Consider the following 26,530-nt stretch of genomic DNA (forward strand, 5'->3'; position numbering starts at 1 on the left):
ACCCAAAAATGACAAATTTCTTATGACATTCCAAGTATCTCGGGACTCGACCTCGTTTAATCATCGTACAAAACCATGACATCGAACCCCAAAAAATTCCCTATACTTTCCCAAACATGGAAGACACAGACCCCGTGTACACATCCGGGTCTGGGTCCGTGTAGCCTCTGCAAACTTAACCTATGGATTTAACAAAGGCACGGACCCCGTGTCAAGGTCCGGATCCATGTAGACTCTGGAATTTCACACTCAGAAAGAAACAAGGTCATGGACCCCATGTCACGGTCCGGCTACGGGTCCGTGTAGACTCTGAAAAATTGTACCCAACGGAAATCACTACACTTGTGGCTTAATCCTCCCAACTCGATCGTGCGGATCATGAACCAACACCTCGAGACCCATCCTAGAATGCTATGGCAATGTTTCAAACTCCCAGGACGCCTCAAACCACGATACCAATCATACAACGCCACTCAAACCGTGAACACGCTATTTTGACACCAAAATGCTTCCTATGACTTCTAGTGCAACCAAGTGCCTATCGACACGAAACGAAGCACCAAAAATCATCCCAACATCATACTCACAATACTTAAACGTAGCAGCGATCACCCAACGGTTCCCAACGAAGCCTGCAACAAATAAACTTCAAGAACACGTGAAGAACACATTTTCAGAAAATTACAGTTTGAGCAGTCCCACGAAAACAATCATAACTCACTCGTTTCTTGTAAAAAAATTTCGAATTTACTGTCAAATCGAAGATATCAAAAAGTAACACGTTTTATATGTTAAAAGCTTTTCCAGAAAATCGACCAAAAAGTCGCAGTATTTAAAATGACAGCAAATTTTGAGTTTCCATATCTAAAATCATTTCAAAATCGATCTAACCAATTTTTGATCAAACTTTATACAACATACATAATTTTTTACACATAATAAACATAAAAACATATACTATGACAAGATCGATGCATAAACGAAAGAATATACATTCATTTTGGCATTTAAAATTACCGAACCGACGATACCGAAAGCGGGAATGATGCGAGGGTTGATCCGGGACAAACGTGACACGATTTTCTTTGAAGAAAACGAACGAGAATTGCTGTAAAATATAGAGGAGAGGGGTGGCTGCTGAGAGAACTCAAAGAACCCTAAGTTTTGCTCTCAAAAAAATTGAAATGAAATGGAATGAAATGAAGTGTGTGTGTGCCGCGTGTAGTGTGTGTAAAAGTGGGTGTGTGCATGCATTTTGTAGGTAATTAGGGGTAATTATGTGCTTAATTAATAATCAACAACTAATTAAAATACTAACATTCCTCTAACTTTAAATAAAATCTCTTAATTTAAAATAAAATGTACAAGTGACAAATTTTTAACACTTTAAAGTCATAAAATCACCTAATAACTAAATTATGCTTTAAAAATGGTAAAATTAAATAAATCATTTAAAATGCTCCAATCCTAACTTAAAATAAAATACCGCATTTAAAAATTTCCAAAATCTTCGTCGATCTCTTTTCTTCGATCCCGCATCGAATAATCGCCTAAAACATGAAACTCGAGAAACATTTTAATGCACATCACAAAGCATAATTAATTTAAAATAATGCATTTGAATAAATCATGCATCGCTAAAACTCAATTTAAACTTAAATAAACAATTTAAATAAATGCATGGGTTTTACGTATACTGATCTTGGGCTCTACATTAATCATATCCATATTCACATCTTCCCTATTACTATCGTGGTACCTACCCCGTACGGCTTCTCCTCTTCCTCTCTCAAATCATCTATCAACTTTGTTCCTTCCCCAATTCTCATTTTGTCTCTCATATTCGCCTCTCAAATCAAATTCATCCTCGTATTAGCCTCTACCTACATGCTTAGTCTTAGACCTACTCCCGCTAGTATTGCCCTCAAGCCTATCCAACATCTCATGTAAGGGCTTTAACTAGGTCCTCAACATTCTACTGAATTTACCGAAGACGCCTCCATTTGGACATTAGAAAGTCCTAGGTTCCCGTCATCTAGTACCTCCTTCTCCATTTTTATTTCGGACATTATACCTGCAAGAAACGTTAGTAGATTAAAAAGATATTCCTCAAAGGAATTCTCACAGTCACTCCAAAGAAAATTCACTTGTTTCTCCTTTTTTTTCTCTCATCACTTCAAATAATCACTAGTCATTCTAAAGAAATAATGCTCGCATCACTCGAATTTGAGCGTTCTCCAGAAGGTGCCCTCAAGCTTTATATTTGTATATTTCAAACTGATCAGATTCAACTCGTGGACACTCGCAACTGTCTCACTTGGATTGCGAAAAGCTAAGAAATTTGAAAATATTTTTTTTTATTGTGAAAGACACTTGAATATGTCTCACAAAAGAGAATAGAACAAAATCCCAAAACCAAATGATAGCGAATTTTCGAATTTTTATACTATTTTTTTTGGATTTGCACAAGGATGATTTGTGCAACTCGAAAAAAAACTAAGCACGACTCGCAAAATTTCGAGAATCAAAATATTCACAAAAGACGAAGACGATGGAACAAGCCGATTTGAAAACAAACGAAAGATTAATGCAGATCTGATAATAAAAACAATAGACTTACTTGAATCAAATGGAACCAAAAGTTTTGATACCAAATGATACGATTCTTCAAACAAGAAAAGCAAACATGCTCAAAAATGGAGTCAGGCCCTCAATTCGATGAATTAAAGAATGTAGTGTTGTCCCATTATTTTGAAACAAGTAACGATCTGTGATATCCACCCTTAAACTAGGAAAAGTTTCGTAACAATTAATCACGACTGAAACAATTGAGATTCAGACAAACCTTCAAAGAACTCGTCTTGACAATCTGTGTGAAAAAAATCGACAAACGCCACAAAGATAATATATTTGATAAGTTTGATTTGTTTAAACAGAAAAGCTTTGAGAACTTTTAAGAGAAAACTCCCAAAATTTTTTGTATAAACTCAATTATATGTTAGATAATACTCAAAATTCATCCATATATGTTTACAAAACAAAAAGATATCAATAATCAAGTTCCCTAAATAATTTGTACTCTAAACTATGAAACAAAAATCTTTTCCACGCAGCATGGCGCGCGGGTGCGCAGGTTCCGGCTCAGGTTCGTGCACGCTACTGTAATTTATTCACTAGCGGTAAGGCATGCGCAGATTCAGGGCTGGTGCGTGTCAGCTTCTGTACCGTGCCACTTTTCTGCGTTGTGCGTTCATGTGTACGAGATTTGGCGCGGGTGCTAATGTCATCTTGATCATTTAGCACTTGAATGACATTGCAATGACATCCAACATTGTTTCCATGTTCCCCATACCCCTCTAATTTGGACATCATGTTTGTAGACCCTTCTTGGTAGCTCACTATGAGTACTTGAAGTGCTTCCTTGAACTTATTGCTTTTTTGTCCCCTCGTTATAGGTCTTTCTGGCAACTCTAGCAGATCTTATGTTTTCTTTGCAGTTTGATCAACCACGAATCAATACATCCCCAAAAGACAAACAATAAGTGAAAGTATGATCTGAATGCCTTGGTTATTGCTGAGGATAAGATATAAGAGATGTAAGCATGTTAATTTAGAAATACCATTCTTTTGGTTATAATATCTGAGCTTGGAGCATAGACGTCTAGACTGTGTAGAAGTATGCAATCTACTGACAGAGAAGGTTAGCGTAGTATACATTCTTTTTTGTGCATTTTATTTATCATATTATACATTTCATGATTTATTTATTATATTACCATCTATCCTCATACACATATCGGCAGCTATTCAACTTTCATCCACATCTATATACTCGTCGGATGATCGAATATCCATACATTACCCAAATATCATATTATCACCTATAATTATATTTTTTCAAATTTGATTTATTTCGATAAAACTATACATATTTGTCGGCAGGACCATATTAATTACATGTTGGCTAGTGGTTGGGGAATAATTGGTTGGGAAATGAAACGCGTTTCATTTAATATGAAACGCGTTTTCACACTGACAGGGAGCTCTATAAATAGAGTTCTCCCCTTCATTCTGAAATCATCCCTTCTTCGAGTTTTCTCTTATCGTATTAGTTCTAATGTATTTGTGAGGTGTTTGTTCTCCTGTATTAAGAGAGTGTGTGTTCTCTTTGGAAACACAGTGAGTGAGTTGTACACCACAAAATATTATAGTGGAATTTTTTTCATCTTGCCCGTGGTTTTTTACCCTAATAATTTTTAGTGGTTTTCCACGTAAATCTCGGTGTCCAGTTTATTCTTTATTTTCGGGTTTTATTATCTCAAATTCCGCATATGGGACCAACAAGTGGTATAAGAACCTTGGTTTAAAATTTCTTAAAATTCTGAGTATGCTCTGTGGTTGCAGCCTAGACTGATCTTCCACATCAGAAAAGATTTTTTGAGATTTTTTATTAAAGCGGGATTAATTTTGTCCAGTCTACGAAATTGTTGTAGGCATAATGGTGGGAGGGTACGAGATAATAAAGTTCAACGGGAACAATTTTATGCTGTGAGAAATAAAGATACAAGCAGTTTTAAGAAAGGAGAATTGCTTGGCGGCTATTGGAGATAGACCGGTGGAGGTTACAGATGATGGAAAGTGGAATGAGATGAATGATAATGCTATTGCCAATTTACACTTGGCTATAGCAGACGAAGTTTTGTCAAGTATCTCTGAGATAAAAACAGCCAAAGTTATCTTGGATACCTTGACAAAGATGTACGAGGTCAAGCCATTACACAACATGATTTTCCTAAAGAAAATGCTTTATATTCTTTAGATGGCGGAATCCTCATCGATGACCGACCATATCAACACACTAAATACTCTATTTGCCCAACTCACTTCCATGGGACATAAAATAGGGGAAAATGAACGTGCGGAGCTTCTACTTCAAAGTCTACCAGATTCATATGATCAACTTATCATCAACATTATCAAAATATTCTTATGGGCTTTCTAAGATTCGACGATGTCTTAACTGCGGTTCTCGGAGAAGAAAGCTGACGCAAGAATAAGGAAGATAGGTTGGTAACATCGAAGCAACCAGAGGCTTTACCGATGATAAGAGGAAGATTTATGGACCGTGACTCCAGTAGGAGCCAAAGGCGAGGTAGATCAAAGTCGAGAAGTAAGAAGAAAAATATTTACTGCTTTAAATGTGGCGGTAAATGGCACTTCAAGAAAGAGTGTAAGAGTATCGAGAAGAATTCTCAAGGAAATGTGGCCAGTACTTCAGGCAATGATGAAATATTATTCAGTGAAGCAGCAACTGTTGAAGAAGGCAGAAACATAATTTTGTGACACATGGATAATGGATTCAGGAGCGACGTGGAACATGACGTCTTGGAGAGAATGGTTTGATCATTATGAACCAGTCTCAGGAGGATCTGTATTCATGGGAAATGATCATGCCTTTGAAATCGATGGGGTCGGTACTATCAAAATTAAAATGTTTGATGGCACCATTCGCACCATACAGGAGGTACGACATGTGATGGGACTGACGAAAAATCTTTTGTCCTTGGGGCAATTGGATGACATCGGGTGCAAAACTCGTATCGAGAACGGGATCATGAAAATTGTGAAGGGTGCGCTTGTGGTTATGAAGGCAGAAAAAATTGCTGCAAATTTGTATGTACTTTTGGGAAAAACACACAAAGATGCAGAACTAGATGTTGCATCAATTGGTTCAGGAGAAGAATTAACGTTGTTATGGCATAGAAAGCTCGGGCATATGTCAGAACGAGGGATGAAAATTTTCTCAGAACGGAAGCTGCTGCCGGGACTTACGAAAGTGTCATTACCCTTTTGTGAGCACTGTGTTACCAATAAACAACACATATTAAATGTAAAGGCCTAAAATCCTTACTTGGAAATTTGCATGAAAAATATGCAATAGATTTATGGGACCAAACTATGCAATAACATTCTAAAATGTGACAATTACGCCTACCGACTTCGTATTTAATCATGACTCCGAACCAACCCGAACCAACACTGAACCGTAATGTAGTCATGATTGAAATACACCTAAAATGATAAAATAATGCTCCTAAAATGGTGAGGGCCGAAATCTAGGTGAATGGTTTCGAGAGTCAATTTGGCACATCGCACCGTAAATTCTCGTACGACCTCAAAAATGATCCGAATGACAAATGGTCAAAAACATGACCTTCCCAACTCAATTAGTCACTGTGCAGTCCTAGAACATAGGCTAAAACCCAACCGAGAACTCTAACGAGCCACCAAACCGACACAGCAAGTTGCTGTCCCAAAAATACAGCAACCGTGCTTGGTTTGCTTGCGTCGTTTTGCGAGGCTAATGGCCATTGGGGCTTGAACCACCGATCCAAAACCTCTTAACAACATCCCAAGGAATGATTTGAACCATGGCTAGGGGCCCTAGGCCAGCCACAATCCTCACCATTCCAGCAACCAACCGAAAAGATTCACCCGAGAGCACCTTTGCGCGCGTGAGGGGTGTTGTGCTTCGCTTGTTGTATCGTCTCGTTCCAGTTGCCATTTGATTGACCATGGCACGATCTAGACATCTTGGGGCATGGTGTGAACCATGGCTAAGGGCTTTAGGCCAACCAAGATCCACACCATTCCACCATACTCGAACCAACACATGTTGTCAAAATCAAAGGGGCCAAGAAGGGGAGGGGCTGTTCTTGCGTTTGATTTAAAAACCGATTAACCATGGACCAAGCCACCAAAAGGGCAACTTATTCACGTCTTAGACATGTTAGGGAAGTGATCTAACCATGGCTATAGGCCCCTGGGGCAGCCAAGATCAGATCCTTTCCCCTCATGACAGCAAACTGAATTTTTTTTTTTTTCAAACACAAATGGACACCAATGGAATTGCTGGCATTTTCGAATTTCCAGCAAGCATGGGGGTTGAAGTACTGGACTAAAGTGATCCTAATCCATCCGAGAACATGTCTAGATGTCGCCTTGGGAGCCTGGAATCGAGCCAACCACCTGAAGGTACAAAAACAAGCAAAAACCGTGAAGCTGCATCATGAAATTCGAAAATTCTGCATGTGAAGTTTTCTGAAAATGCTGAGGTATTTCGGTTTTTGCTTAATAAAACATGATCATGTAATGAAAATAATTGATATTAGGACTTGATTGTAGATTCAAGGAAGAATATATGCATGCCTGGTTTCATTTGAAAGAAAAACGAAAAGAAGAGACGATCCGGCGCGGAGGAGGTGGAGCGCTTTGCTACTTAGCTTGATTCTGAATTTTTCTCTCTTGTTTTCCCTTAGCACCTCACGATTTTTGCCTCTAAAATGACTCTGAATTTCGAGCTTAGGGAGAGGGGAAGATGGTTAGGGGAGCGAGGGAAGTGGGTGCAAAATATAAGGGGCAACTCAAGACCAAGTCTCCCTCATTTTAAATTTTGAATTGTTGTTTGATATCAAATGAGTTGATGGATGGCTCTAGAAGGTGGGGGCCAAAATCTTAAGCTTTATAGACTAGGATAATGCTCAATAATTAATTAATTAAGGTGGACTAATCATAAATGAAAGATTAGCATGTTAACACCAAAAAGAATGGGTCAAAAGGGTGATGAGTTGGCATGGTAATGCTTAATCTATTAAGGGGCCGAAAATACAATAAAATGAAGGGGAGAAATTATTAGTTACTAAATATTAATACCTTAAGAGCCTTATATATCCCTTAATTAATTTATTGAATTAATCCCTTAATTAAGTAACTCAAATGAGCTTATTTTCCTACTCACCTCAAGTAATTAAATTAAATCATCAAACTTCCTTTTTAACTTAAATGAACTTACTTGCTAGCTAAAATAAATTCCGGAAATATTTTCTAAATCTTAAATTCTATCTCAAAGCTCCAACTCCAGTCCGGCCTCACTGAAATAACTGAAAGAATAAAATTAAAACTACTGAAATGAAATAATTAACTTTAAAGAAAGGCACTTTAAATACTCATGCAACAAAAATCATTTTAATTTAAATACTAGAATTATGCATGGTTTATACGTAGTCTAAGTTACGGGTTCTACAATCCTTCCCCCCTTAAAAGAAATTTCGTCCTCAAAATTAAAACTCACCGAATAACTCGGGGTAACGATCTCTCATCTCCGACTCAGACTCCCATGTAGCTTCCTCCTCTGAATGGTTGAGCCATCTGACTTTGACTCGCTTAACCAGCTTGTTCCGAAGCTTCTTCTCCTCCCTGTCTAGGATCTGCACTGGCCTCTCCTCACAAGATAAGTTCGGAGTAAGCTGCAACGGCTCGAAGTTCAAGACATGCGAAGGATTCGCCATGTACTTCCTTAGCATAGAGACGTGAAAGACATTGTGTACTCCGGCCAGATTCGGCGGAAGAGCCACACGATAAGCTAGCGTCCCAACTCTGTCAAGGATCTCAAATGGTCCAATGAATCTCGGACTGAGCTTCCCTTTCTTGCCAAATCTCATGACACCCTTCATAGGTGCCACCTTCACAAAGACATGGTCGCCGACAGCAAACTCTAAATCTCTCCTCCGCTGATCGGCATAACTCTTCTGTCGACTCAGAGTAGTCCTCATTCTATCATGGATCTGGGCTACTACATCGACAGTCTGCTGAATAATATCTGGACCCAACTCTGCTCTCTCTCCTACTTCATCCCAATGAACAGGAGATCTACACTTGCGGCCATATAGTGCTTCATACGGAGCCATACCAATGGAAAACTGGAAGCTGTTGTTGTAGGTGAACTCAACCAATGGCAAGTTCGACTCCCAACTCCCTGAGAAATTAATGACGCAAGCACGGAGAAGATCCTCCAAAATCTGAATGACTCGCTCTGACTGCCCATCTGTCTGCGGATGGAAAGCTGTGCTAAACAGCAACTTCGTACCCATAGTCGAATGCAAACTCTTCCAAAATGAGGAAGTGAATCTAGGATCTCTGTCAGATACGATAGAAACTGGAATACCATGGAGTCGGACTATCTCTCGGATATACAGCTCTGCATACTGAACCATGGTGAAAGTCGTCTTAATAGGCAAGAAGTGCGCTGACTTGGTAAGACGATCTACAATCACCCAGATAGCATTCGATCCTCTGGCTGACCTCGGCAATCCGGTCACAAAGTCCATGGTAACATTCTCCCACTTCCACTCGGGAATAGGGAGAGGCTTGAGCAAACCTGCTGGTCTCTAATGCTCCGCTTTCACTAATTGGCAAGTCAGACACTCGGACACAAATCGCCTGATATCCTTCTTCATCCCTGGCCACCAATACAATAGCTGCAGATCCTTGTACATCTTCGTACTCCCTGGATGAATAGAGTACGGTGACGTATGGGCTTCTGATAGAATATCTGCTCGGATAGAATCACTGCTAGGAACCCATATCCTGTCTCGGTACCTCACAATACCATCACTGACTGAATACAAGACACTGCCCTTGGCCTCATCTCTCTGCTTCCACTTGGCCAACTGCTCATATGCTGACTGACCACTGCGAATACGGTTCAAAAGGGAAGACTGAATGGTCAAGGTAGATAGACGGGGAACTCTACCTTGAGGATAAGTCTCAAGACCAAACCTCTGCATCTCAATCTGAAGAGGTCTCGACACTGTCAAATGAGCCATCACTGCGACTTTTCTGCTCAATGCATCCGCAACTACATTAGCTTTACCCGGGTGGTAGCTAATGTCACAGTCATAATCCTTCACAAGCTCCAACCAACGCCTCTGACGCATGTTCAGCTCCTTCTGCGTAAAGAAATACTTGAGGCTCTTGTGGTCGGTAAAGATCTGGCACTTCTCTCCATACAGATAATGCCTCCAAATCTTCAAGGCAAAAACTACTGCGGCCAACTCTAGATCATGGGTAGGGTAGTTCTTCTCATGAGTCTTCAACTGTCTGGAAGCATATGCTATCACCTTCCCATGCTGCATCAATACGGCGCCAAGACCGAGCTTCGAAGCATCGGTATACAGAACAAACTCACCGGACCCTGACGGCACGGCCAAAACTGGTGCTGAGATAAGAGCTTGCTTCAAAGTATCGAAGCTCTTCTGACACTCCTCGCTCCAAACAAATTTCACATTCTTCTTGGTCAGTGCTATGAGTGGAACTGCAATCGAAGAGAATCCCTTAATGAACTTCCGATAATATCCTGCTAAGCCAAGAAAATTGCGGATCTCTGATGCATTCTGCGGCACAACCCAATCTCTGACTGCTGCAACTTTCGTTGGGTCTACCTCAATACCACTGCTGGATACAATGTGGCCTAAGAACGCCACCTTCTCTAACCAGAATTCGCATTTACTGAACTTTGCGAATAATTTGTGCTTTTGCAATGTCTGCAACACTGTGGCCACATGCCTGCTGTGATCCTCCCTGATTCTTGGAGTAGACGAGAATGTCATCTATGAATACTATCACAAACTGGTCGAGGTATGGCTGAAATACGCGATTCATGAGATCCATGAAGATCGCTGGCGCATTCGTCAAACCGAACGGCATCACAAGAAACTCGTAGTGACCATAACGAGTCCTGAAAGCTGTCTTTGAAACATCAGCATCTCTCACCTTCAACTGGTGATAACCGGGACGCAGATCTATCTTAGAGAAAATCGAAGCTCCCTGCAACTGGTCAAACAGATCCTCAATCCTCGGAAGTGGGTATTTATTCTTCAATGTAACCCTGTTCAACTCCCGATAGTCAATACAAAGTCTCATAGAGCCATCCTTCTTCTTAACAAACAAGACTAGCGCACCCCAAGGTGAGAAACTAGGGCGAATGAACTCCTTGTCAAGAAGTTCCTGAATCTGCTTCTTAAGCTCTGCCATCTCTGTCGGTGCAAGTTGGTACGGTGCTTTTGAGATCGGAGCCGTACCTAGCATAAGCTCTATGGAAAACTCCACCTCTCTCTCAGGTGGCATACCAGAGACGTCCTCAGGAAAAACGTCTAAGAAGTCTCTAACAATCGGAACATCTGAGGCTGACTGACTGGGTGCCTCGGGGACAGATACAAAGGTTGCTAGAAACGCCCGACACCCTCTATGCATGAGCTTCCTAGCCTGAACATATGGAATAATACGTGGTAGAGGAAAGTACCTGTCTGGCTCAAATAAGAACTGCGTCATTCCAGGCGGTCGGACTAGAACAGATCTCCGCTGGAAGTCAATCAAAACTCTGTTCCGCAGTAGCCAATCCATCCCTAGTATAATGTCAAACTCTGGCATCGGCAGTACGATCAGATCCGCATAAACAAGGTTGCCATGGAGCTCAAGATCTATGTCTCGGATCACACTGGTGGCTGCCATCTCCTCGCAAGACGGCAGTACTACGGAATAGGCTATATCTAGCCCAATGGTCTTAACTTTGAGGAAATTAGCAACGATCTCTGAAATGAATGAGTGAGTGGCTTCTGAATCTATCAAGGCCTTCGTAGCGAAACCGGATATAAAAATTCTCCCTGAAAGATCGGAACTCTAAGTTGAACCCAATAGTTACAAAGACTAAACTTATAGACATGCAAAGGTTGAAGTTCTTCTAACTTAAATTTCCAAAATATTACAAAGTAGAGCATGCAATCCTAACGCAATTCTATGTTCAAAATATTAACCCAAAACATTAAGTTCCAAATGCAGACTCAAAGCTTAAGGTACCTGTCATCAGCATAGTATTGGGGTTCGTCTCCGTCGCATGGAGAGCAAACACTCTGCCCTGGGTAGGCAGGTTCCTCTGAGGGCACTGCAGAAATAAGTGGTCTGGACTACCACACCTATAACACTTTCCTGAGCTGTACAAACATGCTCCAGGGCAGAGTGTTTGACTTAGGACAGACTGGGCGCTCAGGAGCCCTCGGGGCTGGGCGTCCCCGCTGCTGCTGCTGCTGCTGGTCTCTGTTTCTAGGCGGTCCGTGAAAAGGCCTCTTGTTCTGCTGCTGATGCTGCTGAGGAGGAGGGCGGTGCGGTACCTGGGCTGATCGCTTTACCAAGCGATCTCTCTCGATATCACGCTGATCCTGCTCTGCGGCTAGGGCTTTGGAGACAGCGACCTCATAAGAAGTAGGGTCAGACACCCTAACATCACGGCGCAAGATCGGCCGTAGACCCACCAGAAAATGCATCATCTTGGCTTTAGCATCGTTTGCGATCAGGGGTACAAAATGACAACCCCTCTCGAACTTACGGATGAACTCCGTAACAGTCATATCTCCTTGCCTCAAGCTCATAAACTCAGTGGTCAACCTGGTGCGCACTTCCTCAGCAAAGTATTTGGAGTAGAACACCTCCGTGAAGCGTACCCAACTCAGCGTAGCCATGTTCAGGGCTACCGATGCTCCTTCCCACCATAAGCGGGCATCTCCTCCGAATAAGTATGTGGCACATCAGACTCTGTCTGCATCTCCAAGCTTCATGAACTCAAAGATAAACTCGAGGGACTTGATCCAGCCCTCAGCAATCATGGGGTCAGACGTCCCAGAAAACTCTTTCGGACGCATCTTCATGAATCTTTCGTAGACAGCCTCGGGCCCTGTCGGCCTGGTCGCCACAGCATTGTTCCCCGCAAACTGTGCGAAGAACTGAGTCATCCCAGCTAACATCTGGGCATTCATGTCCGGTGGAGGTGGAGGTGGTAAGTCTCTCTCCTGCCTCTGCTCCTCTCTGCCCTCTCGGCGAGGCTCATCCTCAGTAGGGCACTCCAGGGTGCGTCTAGGGGGCATACTGTTCCATACATAACCCATACGTAACTAACATGCATAATCCCATAATTTATTTAAATTTAAATACTGAACAAATAAAATGAATCTGGACATAAAATGCTTCATGAAATCATGCCGTTAAGAAAATAATTCATGCTTTAAAGAAAATGCGTAAATATAAACTTACAGACCGAAGACGTGACTTCGTGAGCTTCTCGTGGTCAGTAGTAGTACAACCCTATACAGAACCACCGCTCTGATACCATCTGTAAAGGCCTAAAATCCTTACTTGGAAATTTGCGGAAAATTTAAAATTTTTCTTTTTAAATAATTAAAATTGCCTCTTTCATAAATGAACTTATAAATAAAGTTTGATGTTCAATGTGGCAGCGGAAGAATTAACATTTTTGAAATAACAGTAAAAAGTTTTTCCAACAATAATTAAAACGTTTGAGCCATCAATTAAAAATAAATGCTGAACTGAGGTCCTCGGGTCCTACTACTACCGACTCGAGCCTGCTCACTGGTCCCCGCCCTCGGCCCCGGCATCATCAGAACCTACAACAATCAAGTCTAGTGAGTCTAAAGACTCAACATGCATATATCGTAAATAACGAGTAAATACTATAGTAAAATTTCATGGAATAAAAATGTCGTGTCATGAGGCATATCGTAAAAGGGTCGTGTCATGATTAATTATAATACGTGCATAACTGAACTGAAAATATCATGGTAAAAATGTTTTCTCCTTGGAGCCCTGTACTGAAATAGCCTGTAATAATTTTCCTGGTGAGATTATGGTATACGCAAGTGGCCCCTGCACTGAAATTGACCGGTAACTGGCGACCGGATAATAAAATGCTCCAATGACCGGTAACTGACGACCGGATAAAATAGTAAACGTCTGATCAGACTGTAGCCACAGTATACTGGGTGAAACAAACTCAACTGACCGGTAACTGGCGATCGGACCGGTAACTAGCGACCGGATTTAGCAATAATCCCATGATAGTGAAATGGCCACAAGCAATATCGCATAATCTCAAAAATGAACATTTTATATATTTATGCACGTAATATAATTAAATGGCACAATTAAATATCCTGTAATAATTTACTGCTTGGATTGGATCGCTCCCAGGCTCGCTGCAACCTAAATATGTCATGAAAAATATGCAATAGATTTATGGGACCAAACTATGCAATAACATTCTAAAATGTGACAATTACGCCTACCGACTTCGTATTTAATCATGACTCCGAACCAACCCAAACCAACACTGAACCGTCATGTAGTCATGATTAAAATACGCCTAAAATGATAAAATAATGCTCCTAAAATGGTGAGGGCCAAAATCTAGGTGAATGGTTTCGAGAGTCAATTTGGCACATCGCACCGTAAATTCTCGTACGACCTCAAAAATGATCTGAATGACAAACGGTCAAAAACATGACCTTCCCAACTCAATGAGGCACTATGCAGTACAAAGCCATAGGCTAAAAGCCAACCGAGAACTCGAACGAGCCACCGAACCGACACAGCAAGTTGCTGTCCCAAAAATACAGCAACCGTGCTTGGTTTGCTTGCGTCGTTTTGCGAGGCTAATGGCCATTGGGGCTTGAACCACCAACAAAAACCTCTTACCAACATCCCAAGGAATGATTTGAACCATGGCTAGGGGCCCTAGGCCAGCCACAATCCTCACCATTCCAGCAACCAACCGAAAAGATTCACCCGAGAGCACCTTTGCGCACGTGAGGGGTGTTGTGCTTCGCTTGTTGTCTCGTCTCGTTCCAGTGGCCATTTGATTGACCATGGCACGATTTAGACATCTTGGGGCATGGTGTGAACCGTGGCTAAGGGCTTTAGGCCAACCAAGATCCACACCATTCCACCATACTCGAACCAACACATGCTGTCAAAATCAAAGGGGCCCAGAAGGGGAGGGGCTGTTCTTGCGTTTGATTTAAAAACCGATTAACCATGGACCAAGCCACCAAAAGGGCGACTTAGTCACGTCTTATAAATGTTAGGAAAGTGATCTAACCATGGCTATAGGCCCCTGGGGCAGCCAAGATCAGATCCTTTCCCCTCATGACAGCAAACTGAATTTTTTTTTTTTTTTCGAACACAAATGGACACCACCAATGGAGTTGCTGGCATTTTCGAATTTCCAGCAAGCATGGGGGTTGAAGTACTGGACTAAAGTGATCCTAATCCATCCTAGAACATGTCTAGATGTCGCCTTGGGAGCCTGGAATCGAGCCAACAACCTGAAGGTACAAAAACAAGCAAAAATCGTGAAGCTGCATCATGAAATTCGAAAATTCTTCATGTGAAGTTTTCTGAAAATGCTGAGGTATTTCGGTTTTTGCTTAATAAAACATGATAATGTAATGAAAATAATTGATATTAGGACTTGATTGAAGATTCAAGGAAGAATATATGCATGCCTTGTTTCGTTTGAAAGAAAAACGAAAAGAAGAGACGATCCGGCGCGGAGGAGGTGGAGCGCTTTGCTACTTAGCTTGATTCTGAATTTTTCTCTCTTGTTTTCCCTTAGCACCTCACAATTTTTGCCTCTAAAATGACTCTGAATTTCGAGCTTAGGGAGAGGGGAAGATGGTTAGGGGAGTGAGGGAAGTGGGTGCAAAATATAAGGGGCAACTCAAGACCAAGTCTCCCTCATTTTAAATTTTGAATTGTTGTTTGATATCAAATGAGTTGATGGATGGCTCTAGAAGGTGGGGGCCGAAATCTTAAGCTTTCTAGACTAGGATAATGCTCAATAATTAATTAATTAAGGTGGACTAATCATAAAAGAAAGATTAGCATGTTAACACCAAAAAGAATGGGTCAAAAGGGTGATGAGTTGGCATGGTAATGCTTAATCTATTAAGGGGCCGAAAATACAATAAAATGAAGGGGAGAAATTATTAGTTACTAAATATTAATACCTTAAGAGCCTTATATATCCCTTAATTAATTTATTGAATTAATCCCTTAATTAAGTAACTCAAATGAGCTTATTTTCCTACTCACCTCAAGTAATTAAATTAAATCATCAAACTTCCTTTTTAACTTAAATGAACTTACTTGCTAGCTAAAATAAATTCCGGAAATATTTTCTAAATCTTAAATTCTATCTCAAAGCTCCAACTCCAGTCCGGCCTCACTGAAATAACTGAAAGAATAAAATTAAAACTACTGAAATGAAATAATTAACTTTAAAAAAAGGCACTTTAAATACTCATGCAACAAAAATCATTTTAATTTAAATACTAGAATTATGCATTGGTTTATACGTAGTCTAAGTTACGGGTTCTACATTAAAGATTAGCACTTCTACTGTTAGGAGCAAAAGCATATTGGAGCTGATTCATTCGGATGTTTGGCAAGCACCGTTTGTATCCCTAGGAGGAGCGAGATACTTTGTCTCGTTCATTGATGATTTCTCTAGGAGATGTTGGGTGTATCTTATCAAGAAGAAATCAGATGTTTTCCAAATCTTCAAAGATTTCAAAGCGCGGGTTGAACTTGATTCAGAAAAGAAAATCAAGTGTTTGAGAACTGACAATGGAGGAGAATATACTAGTGACGAATTTGATGCATACTTTCAACATGAGGGCATCAAAAGACAATTCACGACGGCTCGCACACCTCAACCGAATGGAGTGGCGGGGCGGATGAATAGAACCTTGTTGGACAAAACAAGAGCTATGTTGAGGACTGCGGATCTAGAAAAGTTATTTTGGGCAGAAACAGTCAAAACCACTTGTTATATTATCAATCGTTCTCCTTCAATGGCGATTGATCTGAAGACTCCAATGGAAATGTGGACTGGAAAGCCGACAGATTATTCTCATTTGCATACATTTGGAAGTTCTGTGTACGTTCTGTACAATGAGCAAGAAAGATCAAAGTTGGATTCGAAATCCAGAAAATGTATCTTCTTGGGTTATGCTGATGGAGTAAAGGGGTTTCGCTTGTGGGATCCTACTGTTCACAAGCTTGTCATCAACAGGGATGTTATCTTCGAGAAAGATAAAGTAAAGGGAGACAAAGGCACACCGAATTCAGAAACTACTATTTTTTAGGTGGAAAATAAGACGGACGAAGGTCAAGTTTCTTGTGAAGCAGTACCAGAGCACGAAGAACAAGAACATGAACATGTTGAGTCTGAGGTTTTCAATGTGAGACAGTCAACTCGAGATAGAAGACCATCAGGTTGGCTTTCAGATTATTTCGCTGAAAGCAACATTGCATATTGTCTATCATCAGAGGATGGTGAGCCATCGAGTTTCCACGAGGCTACTCAAAGCTTGGATGTATCCTTATGGATGATAGCAATGCAAGAAGAGTTGGAGGCATTAAACAGAAATAAAACTTGGGATCTTGTTACACTACCACAAGGGAGGAGCCATTGGAAACAGATAGGTCTATAAGATCAAGCGTGATGACAATAACCAAGTGGAGCGGTATCGTGCTAGATTGGTGGTAAAAGGGTATGCTCGGAAAGAAGGCATTGACTTCAATGAGATATTTTCTCATGTGGTTCAGCTTACAACAGTCAGAGTAGTGTTGGCATTGTGTGCGGTGTTTGACCTTCATCTAGAACAGCTAGATGTGAAAACAACATTTCTTCATGGAGATCTTGAAGAAGAAATATATATGCTCCAGCCATAAGGTTTTGCGGAAAAAGGCAAAGAGAACTTGGTTTGCAGGTTGAACAAATCTCTGTACGGTCTCAAACAGGCACCGAGATGTTGGTACAAGAGATTTGATTCCTATATCATGAGCCTTGGATACAACAGATTGAGTGCAGATCCTTGTACGTATTTCAAGAGTTCTGGTGATGATTATATAATTTTGCTGTTGTATGTGGACGACATGTTAGTAGTAGGCCCCAACAAAGATCATGTCCAAGGATTGAAGGCACAGTTGGCTAGGGAATTTGATATGAAATACTTGGGACCATCAAACAAGATTCTAGGGATGCAAGTTCACCGAGATAGAAGTAACAGAAAGATTTGGCTTTCCCAAAAAAATTATTTGAAGAAAGTCTTGCAACGCTTCAACATGAAAGATAGCAAGCCAATATCGACCCTTCTTCCTGTTAACTTCAAGTTATCCTCCGAGATGTGTCCTAGCAGTGAAGCAGAGATGATAGAGATGTCTCGAGTACCATATGCATAAGGAGTGGGAGGTTTGATGTTCGCCATGATATGTACAAGACCTGACATTGCACAAGCAGTGGGAGCAGTTAGTCGGTATATGGCGAATCCTGGAAGAGAGCATTGGAGCACTGTTAAGAGGATCCTTAGATACATTAAGGGTACCTCAAATGCTGCACTATGTTATGGAGGATCGGATTTTACACTCAGGGGCTATGTCGATTCAGATTATGCATGTGATCCTGATAAGATAAAATATACTACTGGTTATGTGTTTATACTTGCAGGGGAGCAGTAAGTTGGGTTTCGAAACTGCAGACAGTTGTGGCGTTATCTACAACAGAGGCAGAATATATGGCAGCTACTCAAGCTTGCAAGGAGGCAATATGGATTAAAAGGTTATTGGAGGAAATCAGACACAAACAAGAGAATGTTCCCTTGTTTTGTGATAGACAGAGTGCCTTGCACATCGCAAGGAATCCAGCCTTTCATTCCAGGACTAAACACATTGGAGTCCAATTTCACTTTGTGCGAGAAGTAGTAGAGGAACGAAGCGTGAATATGCATAAAATTCATACAAAAGATAACATAGCTGATTTTTTGACCAAGCCATTGAATATTGACAAGTTTGAGTGGTGTAGATCTTCAAGTGGCCTAGCGGAAACGTAAGCAGCAGGGAATGACAAGATTGAAAGGATGTGTGGAGATGTGTTTGATTCTCAATCAAATCTCCAAGTGGGAGAAATGTAGGCAGGACCATATTAATTACATGTCGGATAGTGGTTGGGGAATAATTGTTGGGAAATGAAACGCGTTTCATTTAATATGAAACGCGTTTTCACACTGACAAGGAGCTTTATTTATTCTGAAATCATCCCTTCTTCGAGTTTTCTCTCATCCTATTAGTTCTATAATATTTGTGAGATGTTTGTTCTCATGTATTAAGAGAGTGTGTGTTCTCTTTGGAAACACAGTGAGTGAGTTGTACACCACAAAATATTATAGTTGAATTTTTTTCATCTTGTCCGTGATATTTTACCCTAATAATTTTTAGGGTTTTCCACGTAAATCTCGGTGTCCAGTTTATTCTTTATTTTCGGGTTTTATTATCTCAAATTTCACACGTGTGACCAACAAATTTACCTAATTTTAAGAGAAAAATAAAAAAATAAAGATAAAAAAGTATAGAAAAAATAACAAAATTATAGAAATAGTTTATCATAAGATATCATCCAGTTCAATTCGCATAAGTTATATACTAATAGTTTTGTTCATTACATTAAACTATCATAATTCAAAAAAAAAAACATATTTGAATAAATAAATAAATATGTATATATATTTAATTAGATATTTGTGTCAAGTATGTCTAAGGCCATCCACAGTAATAAAGATATTTCCTACAAATATTTGTGGACCCTCTAATCTACATATCAATCAAATATTTCTCTACTCAAATATCTCATATTTCACTATCAAATATCTCACACCAACCAAATATTTATGGGTCCACTGTCACTTTAATTAATATTTTATTTTCATTTAAATAAAATCATTTCATCATTTTAATTATTTTTATCTATTATTTAATATTATATTTTTATTGAAATATAAAATTAGAAAGTTTATAACGATTATTTTTTTAATAATTAATTTGTAAAAAAATAAAAATTAATAAAATTTAAAAATTTATAAGGAACTATACAAAACTAATTTACCACAAAACAATATTTATAACATTAAAAAAACGTTGTGCAGATTCATTCAGTCGTCCATTTATATTTCACATAATAATTAAATAAATATTAAAAAAAATAAAATAAAAAGAAGCTCGACCCCTGCTAGTGAAGAGCTTGGGTCTCCAAGTGAAGAGCTTGAGTCGAGCACCCAAGCTCTTCACTATTTTAGTGAAGAGTTTGACCCTTGTGCTTGGGTCGAGCTTGGGTCGAGCTCGACAAAGAAAAAAAAACTCGACCCAAAAAAGAGCTCGACCCACCTTGACCCAAAAAAAGAGCTCAACCCAAAAAACAAGTGCGTCTCAATCACGCTGACTTCAAGAAATTTTAAAAAAAATAGCAATATCCGGCTACAAATTTGTAACCGAATATTGTTGTGGCACACAAATCAATGATATGCAGTGGTGAATATTTAGATGGAGAGGATATTTGGATGACGTGGATTGGATTATATCCACCACGTGGATGCCCTAAAATGCTGCTAGACTCATCTTCATCTTTGAACCTAAAACCTTCATATCCGTTTATCGAATTATTTAATCAGGTCACTAATATAGAAATTTAAACAGATGTCATCCGTACGCGTGAGTAAATATGATACATAATTCTGATAGCTCTAATGACGACATTATTTTAATTGTTATTAACTCCATGATCTAATAAAAACTATATCTTAAATAGGGTCAAACTATAAAAAAAAATATTTAAATGATAATTAATAATAATAAATATAGATAAACAAGACAATTTTTTTGATATCTCCAATGCTTACCGTTGGATTCGGAATCATCTTCCCACGCATGCTGGCGAGAGCGATGGATGAAAAAAAAATAAACGCCTAGATTGTAATAGAAATACCCCACAACCAGTTGTCCTGTATTAAAAAAATATAATTTATCATACTAAATTATAAAATTGATGGATATTAGAGAGGTAAATGAACCAAACTATTTGTAAGCTATTCGAAACTCTATTCGATAAAATCTCGTTTGAGCTCGTTTAATGAGGCTCGTTAAGATAAACGAACCAAGTTCAAGCTCTACAATATTCGGCTCGTTAGCTCGTGAACATGTTCGTTAGTAAATTCATAAGTAATATCTTAGATGAAAAATAATAATTTTGATATTTAATTTATTGATTTAATACATTAATTATGAAATATATAGAAAAATCTATTAAATTTATTTATTATAATAAATTAACAAATTTTAATAAGAAATTATATTTTTTTTCTAAATGTATAATTTATCTTTTAATGAATTTAATGAATATTTAAATGTACAATTTATATTTATTGAGCTCGTTTAGGTTCCATAAAAGCTTAAATAAGCTCGTGTGCCATGAATATATTTGTTAAATAAAGATCGAGCTCAGCTCGATTATAAAGAAGCCAAGCTAAACATTTAAGAGTTCGGCTTGGCTCGGCTCGATTAGATCCCTAATGGATACTATGTATATGTATGTGCATAATAATATTAATATTAATATTATTATTATTATTATTATTATATATGACGGTACCGTGGACTGGTTCAGTGCATCTGTGTCGTGGTGTATTAAACACGTAAACGCACAGAAATGCCAGAAAATGGAACCTGCAGTCGGCGTTTCAAAGATCAAATAGAGCAGCCTTCCCAGGATCCTGTGCTGATCTTCCCGAGAGTGTCGGTTTCTATCTGCTTCTACTTTTCATGATCACATTCTTCATGGTTTTTACCGAGTTGTAATCTGGTTTTTGTTGTGCATTTTGGGTTTGAATGCGCTCTAAAGCAATTACAAGGAGAAGAACTTTGAGGGTTCTTTTTGTTTTTTCTTCCCTCTTATGGATATAATTCGATCCCATTTCCATGTGAAGTACCCAAGATTTGATCTTTTTTAAAAGGAGGGTTCTTGCGATTGTGTGAGAAAAAAGTCGCAATATTGATGAAGCGAGATTGTGTTTGTTCAGTTTCTGTTTTGTTTCTTTTCTTCGAAATGTGCTTGGTGCAACTCTCACTTTAAACGCCACTGCACTTGGTTCTTGAAACACATGCTGGATCGATTGCCTATTTGGTTCCTGTTTTTCTCTTTTCTACAATCAATTCATCTGAAAAAATTGCTGTAATCTTGGTGGAACTAGGAAATGAAAGTGTTCTATCTCTAATCTTGTGCTGTAAAATTTGATCATTTGTGTTGTTTCTTTTTTCTTTTTGGGGATATGAAGTATATTCGGTTGATCTTTCAGGAGTCACAGTGAAAAATATTGAAGAAATCAAGTCAAGAAAAGGACAAACAAGGATCACCGACAAGTAATTTGTTGGATCGGGCCGAATAGGACTACAACTTTGGTATTATTTTTCTTTTCAGACTTTACAATTGACAATTCTAGTAAATTTTTTCTACATAATTGTGTGGCTTGTGGGTTGGTATGATTTTTCTTGTGTATGAAACTCTATGTATTTAGTCCATGTTTTTTGACTTGTAAATATTTTAACAAAACCATTATCTTGTTAAGACATGGGTATTTTTTTTTTTGGGGGGATTGTCCTTTTGTACCCAAATTAGTATTGTTTCTGTTAAATATCTCACATGATCGACAGATTAAGGTTTTGAGGGTGTATATACGGACTTGGACAATCTTTTTTTTTAGCTAGTTTTGGGTTTCAGCTCGGTTCAAGTCTCAATCTTAATAGTATCAAATACCAGGCCCACCATGTTGGACAGTTTTATGAGTTGCTCCATAATATTTTATAAACTTCACGCTCTAGTTGTTCATTCCTGGGCGTGGAGTGTCTTAAATGTCTCAAATCGGCTGGATTAAGTTCTTGACGGTTGTATGTATGGACGTGAACAATCATCCTCTTTAGATATTTTTGGGGTTGAGTTAGGTTCAAATTCTAATCTTCAAAGTTTCTTTTTGTGTTGAGATAAGTCCCTCTAAACACTTAAACACAATATGTGAGTTTCTTCGATTATTTTAGATGAGTTGGCAACTAAACTGATTATTCTCGAGTGTCTATCTCAGTTTGCTAACATATAAGTGCGGAAAGAAGTTAGACTGACAGATTTGAACTAATCACATAATGAATGGTAAGGTGTAAGTTGAAGTGTAAAGATGACATATATGTTTCTCGATGTTCAGAGAACTGAAGCTCCTACGTCACTCTTTCTTCTTTTAGGAAGGTTCGCACTAGAAGAATTTGAATGATACAAGTAGTTCGCAAGATCACGATTCAGTTTGCTCTTAAACACTGCCAAACTGAAACTCCTAGTATCTCAACTGATTAATAGACATTCTACAAACTGCTATACACGTGTAAAACACAACGATATTAACTTAGCACGAATGATCCTTAAACGATCAGATAGAATTCTTTTATGGTGTGCTGAATTGATTCAGTTTCGTTCAAGAATATCAAGGATTTTGAAGACTTAATCGTGATGGTGAAAAATGATTGTATCCTTCTTTAATTCAACTCTTCCTACCTTTTTACGTTCAGGAATAGATCTGTTTAACAAAAGTGTCCAATGGCTTGTTTTTAGTTCATGTCAACGTTTTTCCGACAGTTCGTACACTGTTACGAATAGTCTTGACTCGTACACTGTTGCAATCAGTTTGTTCAGACTGCTTGATGTGGACATCAGTTTAGTGTTCTGGCGTGGACTGATTCCGATTTTTGGTTAACTGAAATCCTTTATACTTATTTATTCAGTTTGGAATGATATTAGTTTTTTTGTTTAACTGTATCAGTTTCTCATAAATCAGTTTTGATTTTTATTTGTTAACCACCAAAATATACCAAATTCTTGATTTTTTTCATAAAGTTGGTCTGTTTAAACTTTTTTGGTTGTTTAGAGAAACACTTGAAAAGTAAGAATAATGTCCTGCAGGAATCTTGTAAGATTTTATCTATGTTCCATGAAATAGTTTTGTTGGAACCGTTTATCTCACTTGCATTGCGGATGTTTGCATATGATATCTTTATTTGAACCCACTATCGAAATCACTTGTGCCAAAAGTTCTAGCTTAACTGAGACGATATAATCAATAGTTTGTACATTAACAACTATTTCATGAAATTTTCTTTGTTCTAAATACTTTAAGATCTCATCGATGGCAAAATATTAAGGTCTGCATTTTCAAACAGTCATGATCCCTAATGTTACTTTCAAAATGGATTAAGTTAATGTATCAAGAATTTGAAATGATGGGTGATAACATAAATTGAAGCATAAAACCCCCAATCTTTTCAGATGGGCTGCATAAACTCTAAAAGTCGAAGAAATATTCCTGGTTATGAGGAACCTTCCGTTCTTGCTGCTGAGACGCCTTGTGAGTATGCATCCACACCCGATTTTGTAAACTTAAAAGGCCATATATGTACTTCGTGTACTGTAGAATCCAATAAAAATGTCATCAAATTGGGCATCCTCTGGTTGATGATTTTGGATAAGATGCACATGGTGAATGTCTTTCCGTGCTTGTAGAATATTCATCATTATTCCACAAACCTTTGTGATTTAATTTGAATTTGACTATTTGGTCAACGGGTTTTCATGCAAACAAAATTTTCAGTCACAGTGAGCGAAGTCGAGGCTTTGTTTCAACTGTTCAAGAAAATAAGTAGCTCCATAATCGATGATGGGCTCATTCACAAGGTACACTTACCCGTTGGCTTATGTTATACTAGTAATTCCTTTTCATTATTTTGTGTTCTTATTGATTGGATTACTACCGTGTTCCGACTCCCGTCACAAACATAAAATTTGTGTCATGAAATTTTCAGTAATTTTAATATAATGACATCCCAGGAAGAATTCCAGCTAGCACTATTCAGGAACAGAAACAAGAGAAATCTGTTTGCTGACAGGGTACGATGACTCCGCTTTTCTTACTGTACTCCCAGATAAACAAATGCATATCTTTATACCATCGTTCTTATGATAGTTTCAGTTCCATTGTGAAAATTCTCTATGTAGATATTTGATTTATTTGATTTCAAACGGAACGGAGTGATTGAATTTGGAGAATTCGTCCGATCGCTGAGTGTTTTTCACCCTAATGCACCAGTTGCTGACAAAATTTCCTGTAAGATTTAGAGTTACCTTCACATTTATAACAACTTATGCATTTGCGATAGCTCTATTCTCATCATTTATCATTTCGTCATTCTGGCAGTTGCCTACCGATTGTATGATCTAAGGCACACAGGCTTTATTGAGAGAGAAGAGGTAGGCATCTTACACATTCCTAAACGTTTTATTTCGTAAAAATCCCACTTTTCGAGTCTAATGTTGCATCATAATTGTATTAACATTCGCTTTTTAGGTGAATTTTTTAATGTTTAATTCTGCTTCTGAAATTAACATGATCCCTGAAAAGTTTCTTCCACCCCATAAGTGCATTAGCGATTGGAAAAAAGAAAGAAAGAAAAGAAACACTAACTGATGGCTTTTTTTGTGTATGACTTCAGTTAAAAGAGATGGTTTTGGCGCTATTACACGAATCCGATCTCATTCTATCAGAGGATGTCATTGAAATTATAGTGGACAAGGTGAAGATATCTCTACTCGGGCTTCTGCATTTTCTTGATCTTCGACTTTAAATTCAAGATTTCACAACTTCTATCCCTGCAGACATTCTCTGAGGCAGATACAAAATGTGATGGAAGGATAGACCAAGATGAGTGGAAGGAATTTGTATCAAAAAATCCATCTCTTATCAAGAATATGACTCTGCCTTATCTCAAGTAAGCTCATGAATAAAGCTCTTATCTCGTAGTTTATCTAGAAGCATAAATTTTACCGCCTCATCGCAAGAAAAATTCTTGGTTCGTCCTTGTTTACTCAAGTTAATACGGAGCTACAATTGTTAGACATGTGGTTATCATTGTAATTTTCAGGGATATAACAATGGCAGTTCCAAGTTTTTTGGCACATTCTGAGCTTGAAGACTCGGAGTTGTAAGCTTCTTGGCTTAATCAGTGCGAAACCAGACATCACTGGTTTAAAGTGCACAGAATGTAGATTAGCACGGTTTCTATTAGAATATGTCAACAAGTTTCGTGTAAGCTATGTATTTTGTGATTAGAATTTGTGTCAAATATTGATATATAAAGTACAATGGCTTCTCGTTGATGACTCACAGTCCTCTCACAACGAAATTCCAAGTTTGGGGTGAGCTTCGGACTATATATATATATATATGTATATATATATTAGTGCATAGAGCACATATAGAACATGTGTTATATGTGCATATAATGCAAATATTATTTAACGTCAGATGAAATTTGTTTCCCAAAATTTAATGGAGTCAGGGAAAAACAAGCGTAGATTACAAAATATTTGCTTCATTGACCAATAATAAAACGTGAGAATTTAAAGGGAGAAGAAATAAGAAGTAAATAATTAACTCTTTTTTCGTATTTTAAGAAGTCCTCCTAGCTTTAAAGAAGGTTATTGGCTCTCTTCAGTTTGTCGAAATAAGAGACAATCAGGCGCTACAATTGCTTAAGCTCTTTCTTCTTCCATTGCACATATACCCAACAGCTAGTAGTAATTAACTTACCCTAATATAATGGACTTAATCATAATTTATAACAAAAATTTGTTTGAGACGATCTCACGGATCGTATTTTGTGATACGGATATCTTATTTGGGTCATTCATGAAAAAATATTACTTTTATGTTAAGAGTATTACTTTTTATTGTGAATATCAGTATGGTTGACCTGTTTCATAGATATTCGTAAAACTGTTTCACAAGAAACTTACTCTTTATTTATTGACGGATTTGGACAGAAGGCGTCTACTTATGGAGTTCTTATGTTATGAAAATTTTAAAGGGAGAATACTATCAATAAAATCTACATACGACAGATGCTCTGAGATATGAGAATTTAA

The 26,530-nt window shown here is 38.4% G+C and overlaps 1 protein-coding gene across 4 annotated transcripts; it reads left to right on the forward strand.

The window, feature by feature from the left end:
* The first annotated feature begins 21,173 nt into the window (after positions 1–21,173).
* On the forward strand, positions 21,174–25,762 carry LOC142533680 (calcineurin B-like protein 4). Of its 4 annotated transcripts, none has more exons than XM_075640527.1 (10): positions 21,174–21,309; positions 21,870–21,972; positions 23,879–23,957; positions 24,201–24,283; positions 24,412–24,496; positions 24,605–24,713; positions 24,804–24,856; positions 25,099–25,179; positions 25,262–25,374; positions 25,528–25,762. In XM_075640527.1, exons 4-10 carry the CDS (start codon positions 24,264–24,266, stop codon positions 25,589–25,591), a joined length of 525 nt encoding a protein of 174 aa, XP_075496642.1. In that variant the 5' UTR covers positions 21,174–21,309; positions 21,870–21,972; positions 23,879–23,957; positions 24,201–24,263; the 3' UTR covers positions 25,592–25,762. The 4 variants fall into 4 exon arrangements, with proteins under 4 accessions (XP_075496642.1, XP_075496641.1, XP_075496643.1 ...); XM_075640526.1 differs by having other exon boundaries at positions 24,437–24,496; XM_075640528.1 differs by lacking the exon at positions 23,879–23,957.
* The last annotated feature ends 768 nt before the right edge of the window (positions 25,763–26,530 follow it).

This window comes from Primulina tabacum, chromosome 18 (assembly GCF_025594145.1).
Source record: "Primulina tabacum isolate GXHZ01 chromosome 18, ASM2559414v2, whole genome shotgun sequence".
Classification (NCBI taxonomy): Eukaryota; Viridiplantae; Streptophyta; class Magnoliopsida; order Lamiales; family Gesneriaceae; genus Primulina; species Primulina tabacum.

Bases quoted from the DNA above. Each gene is read 5' to 3' on its own strand.
- LOC142533680 (XM_075640526.1), top strand. From the start codon at position 23,879: ATGGGCTGCATAAACTCTAAAAGTCGAAGAAATATTCCTGGTTATGAG. The intron at 24,284-24,436 runs GTACACTTACCC...ATGACATCCCAG, and splicing joins ATGATGGGCTCATTCACAAG to GAAGAATTCCAGCTAGCACT. The intron at 24,714-24,803 runs GTAAGATTTAGA...TCATTCTGGCAG, and splicing joins AGTTGCTGACAAAATTTCCT to TTGCCTACCGATTGTATGAT.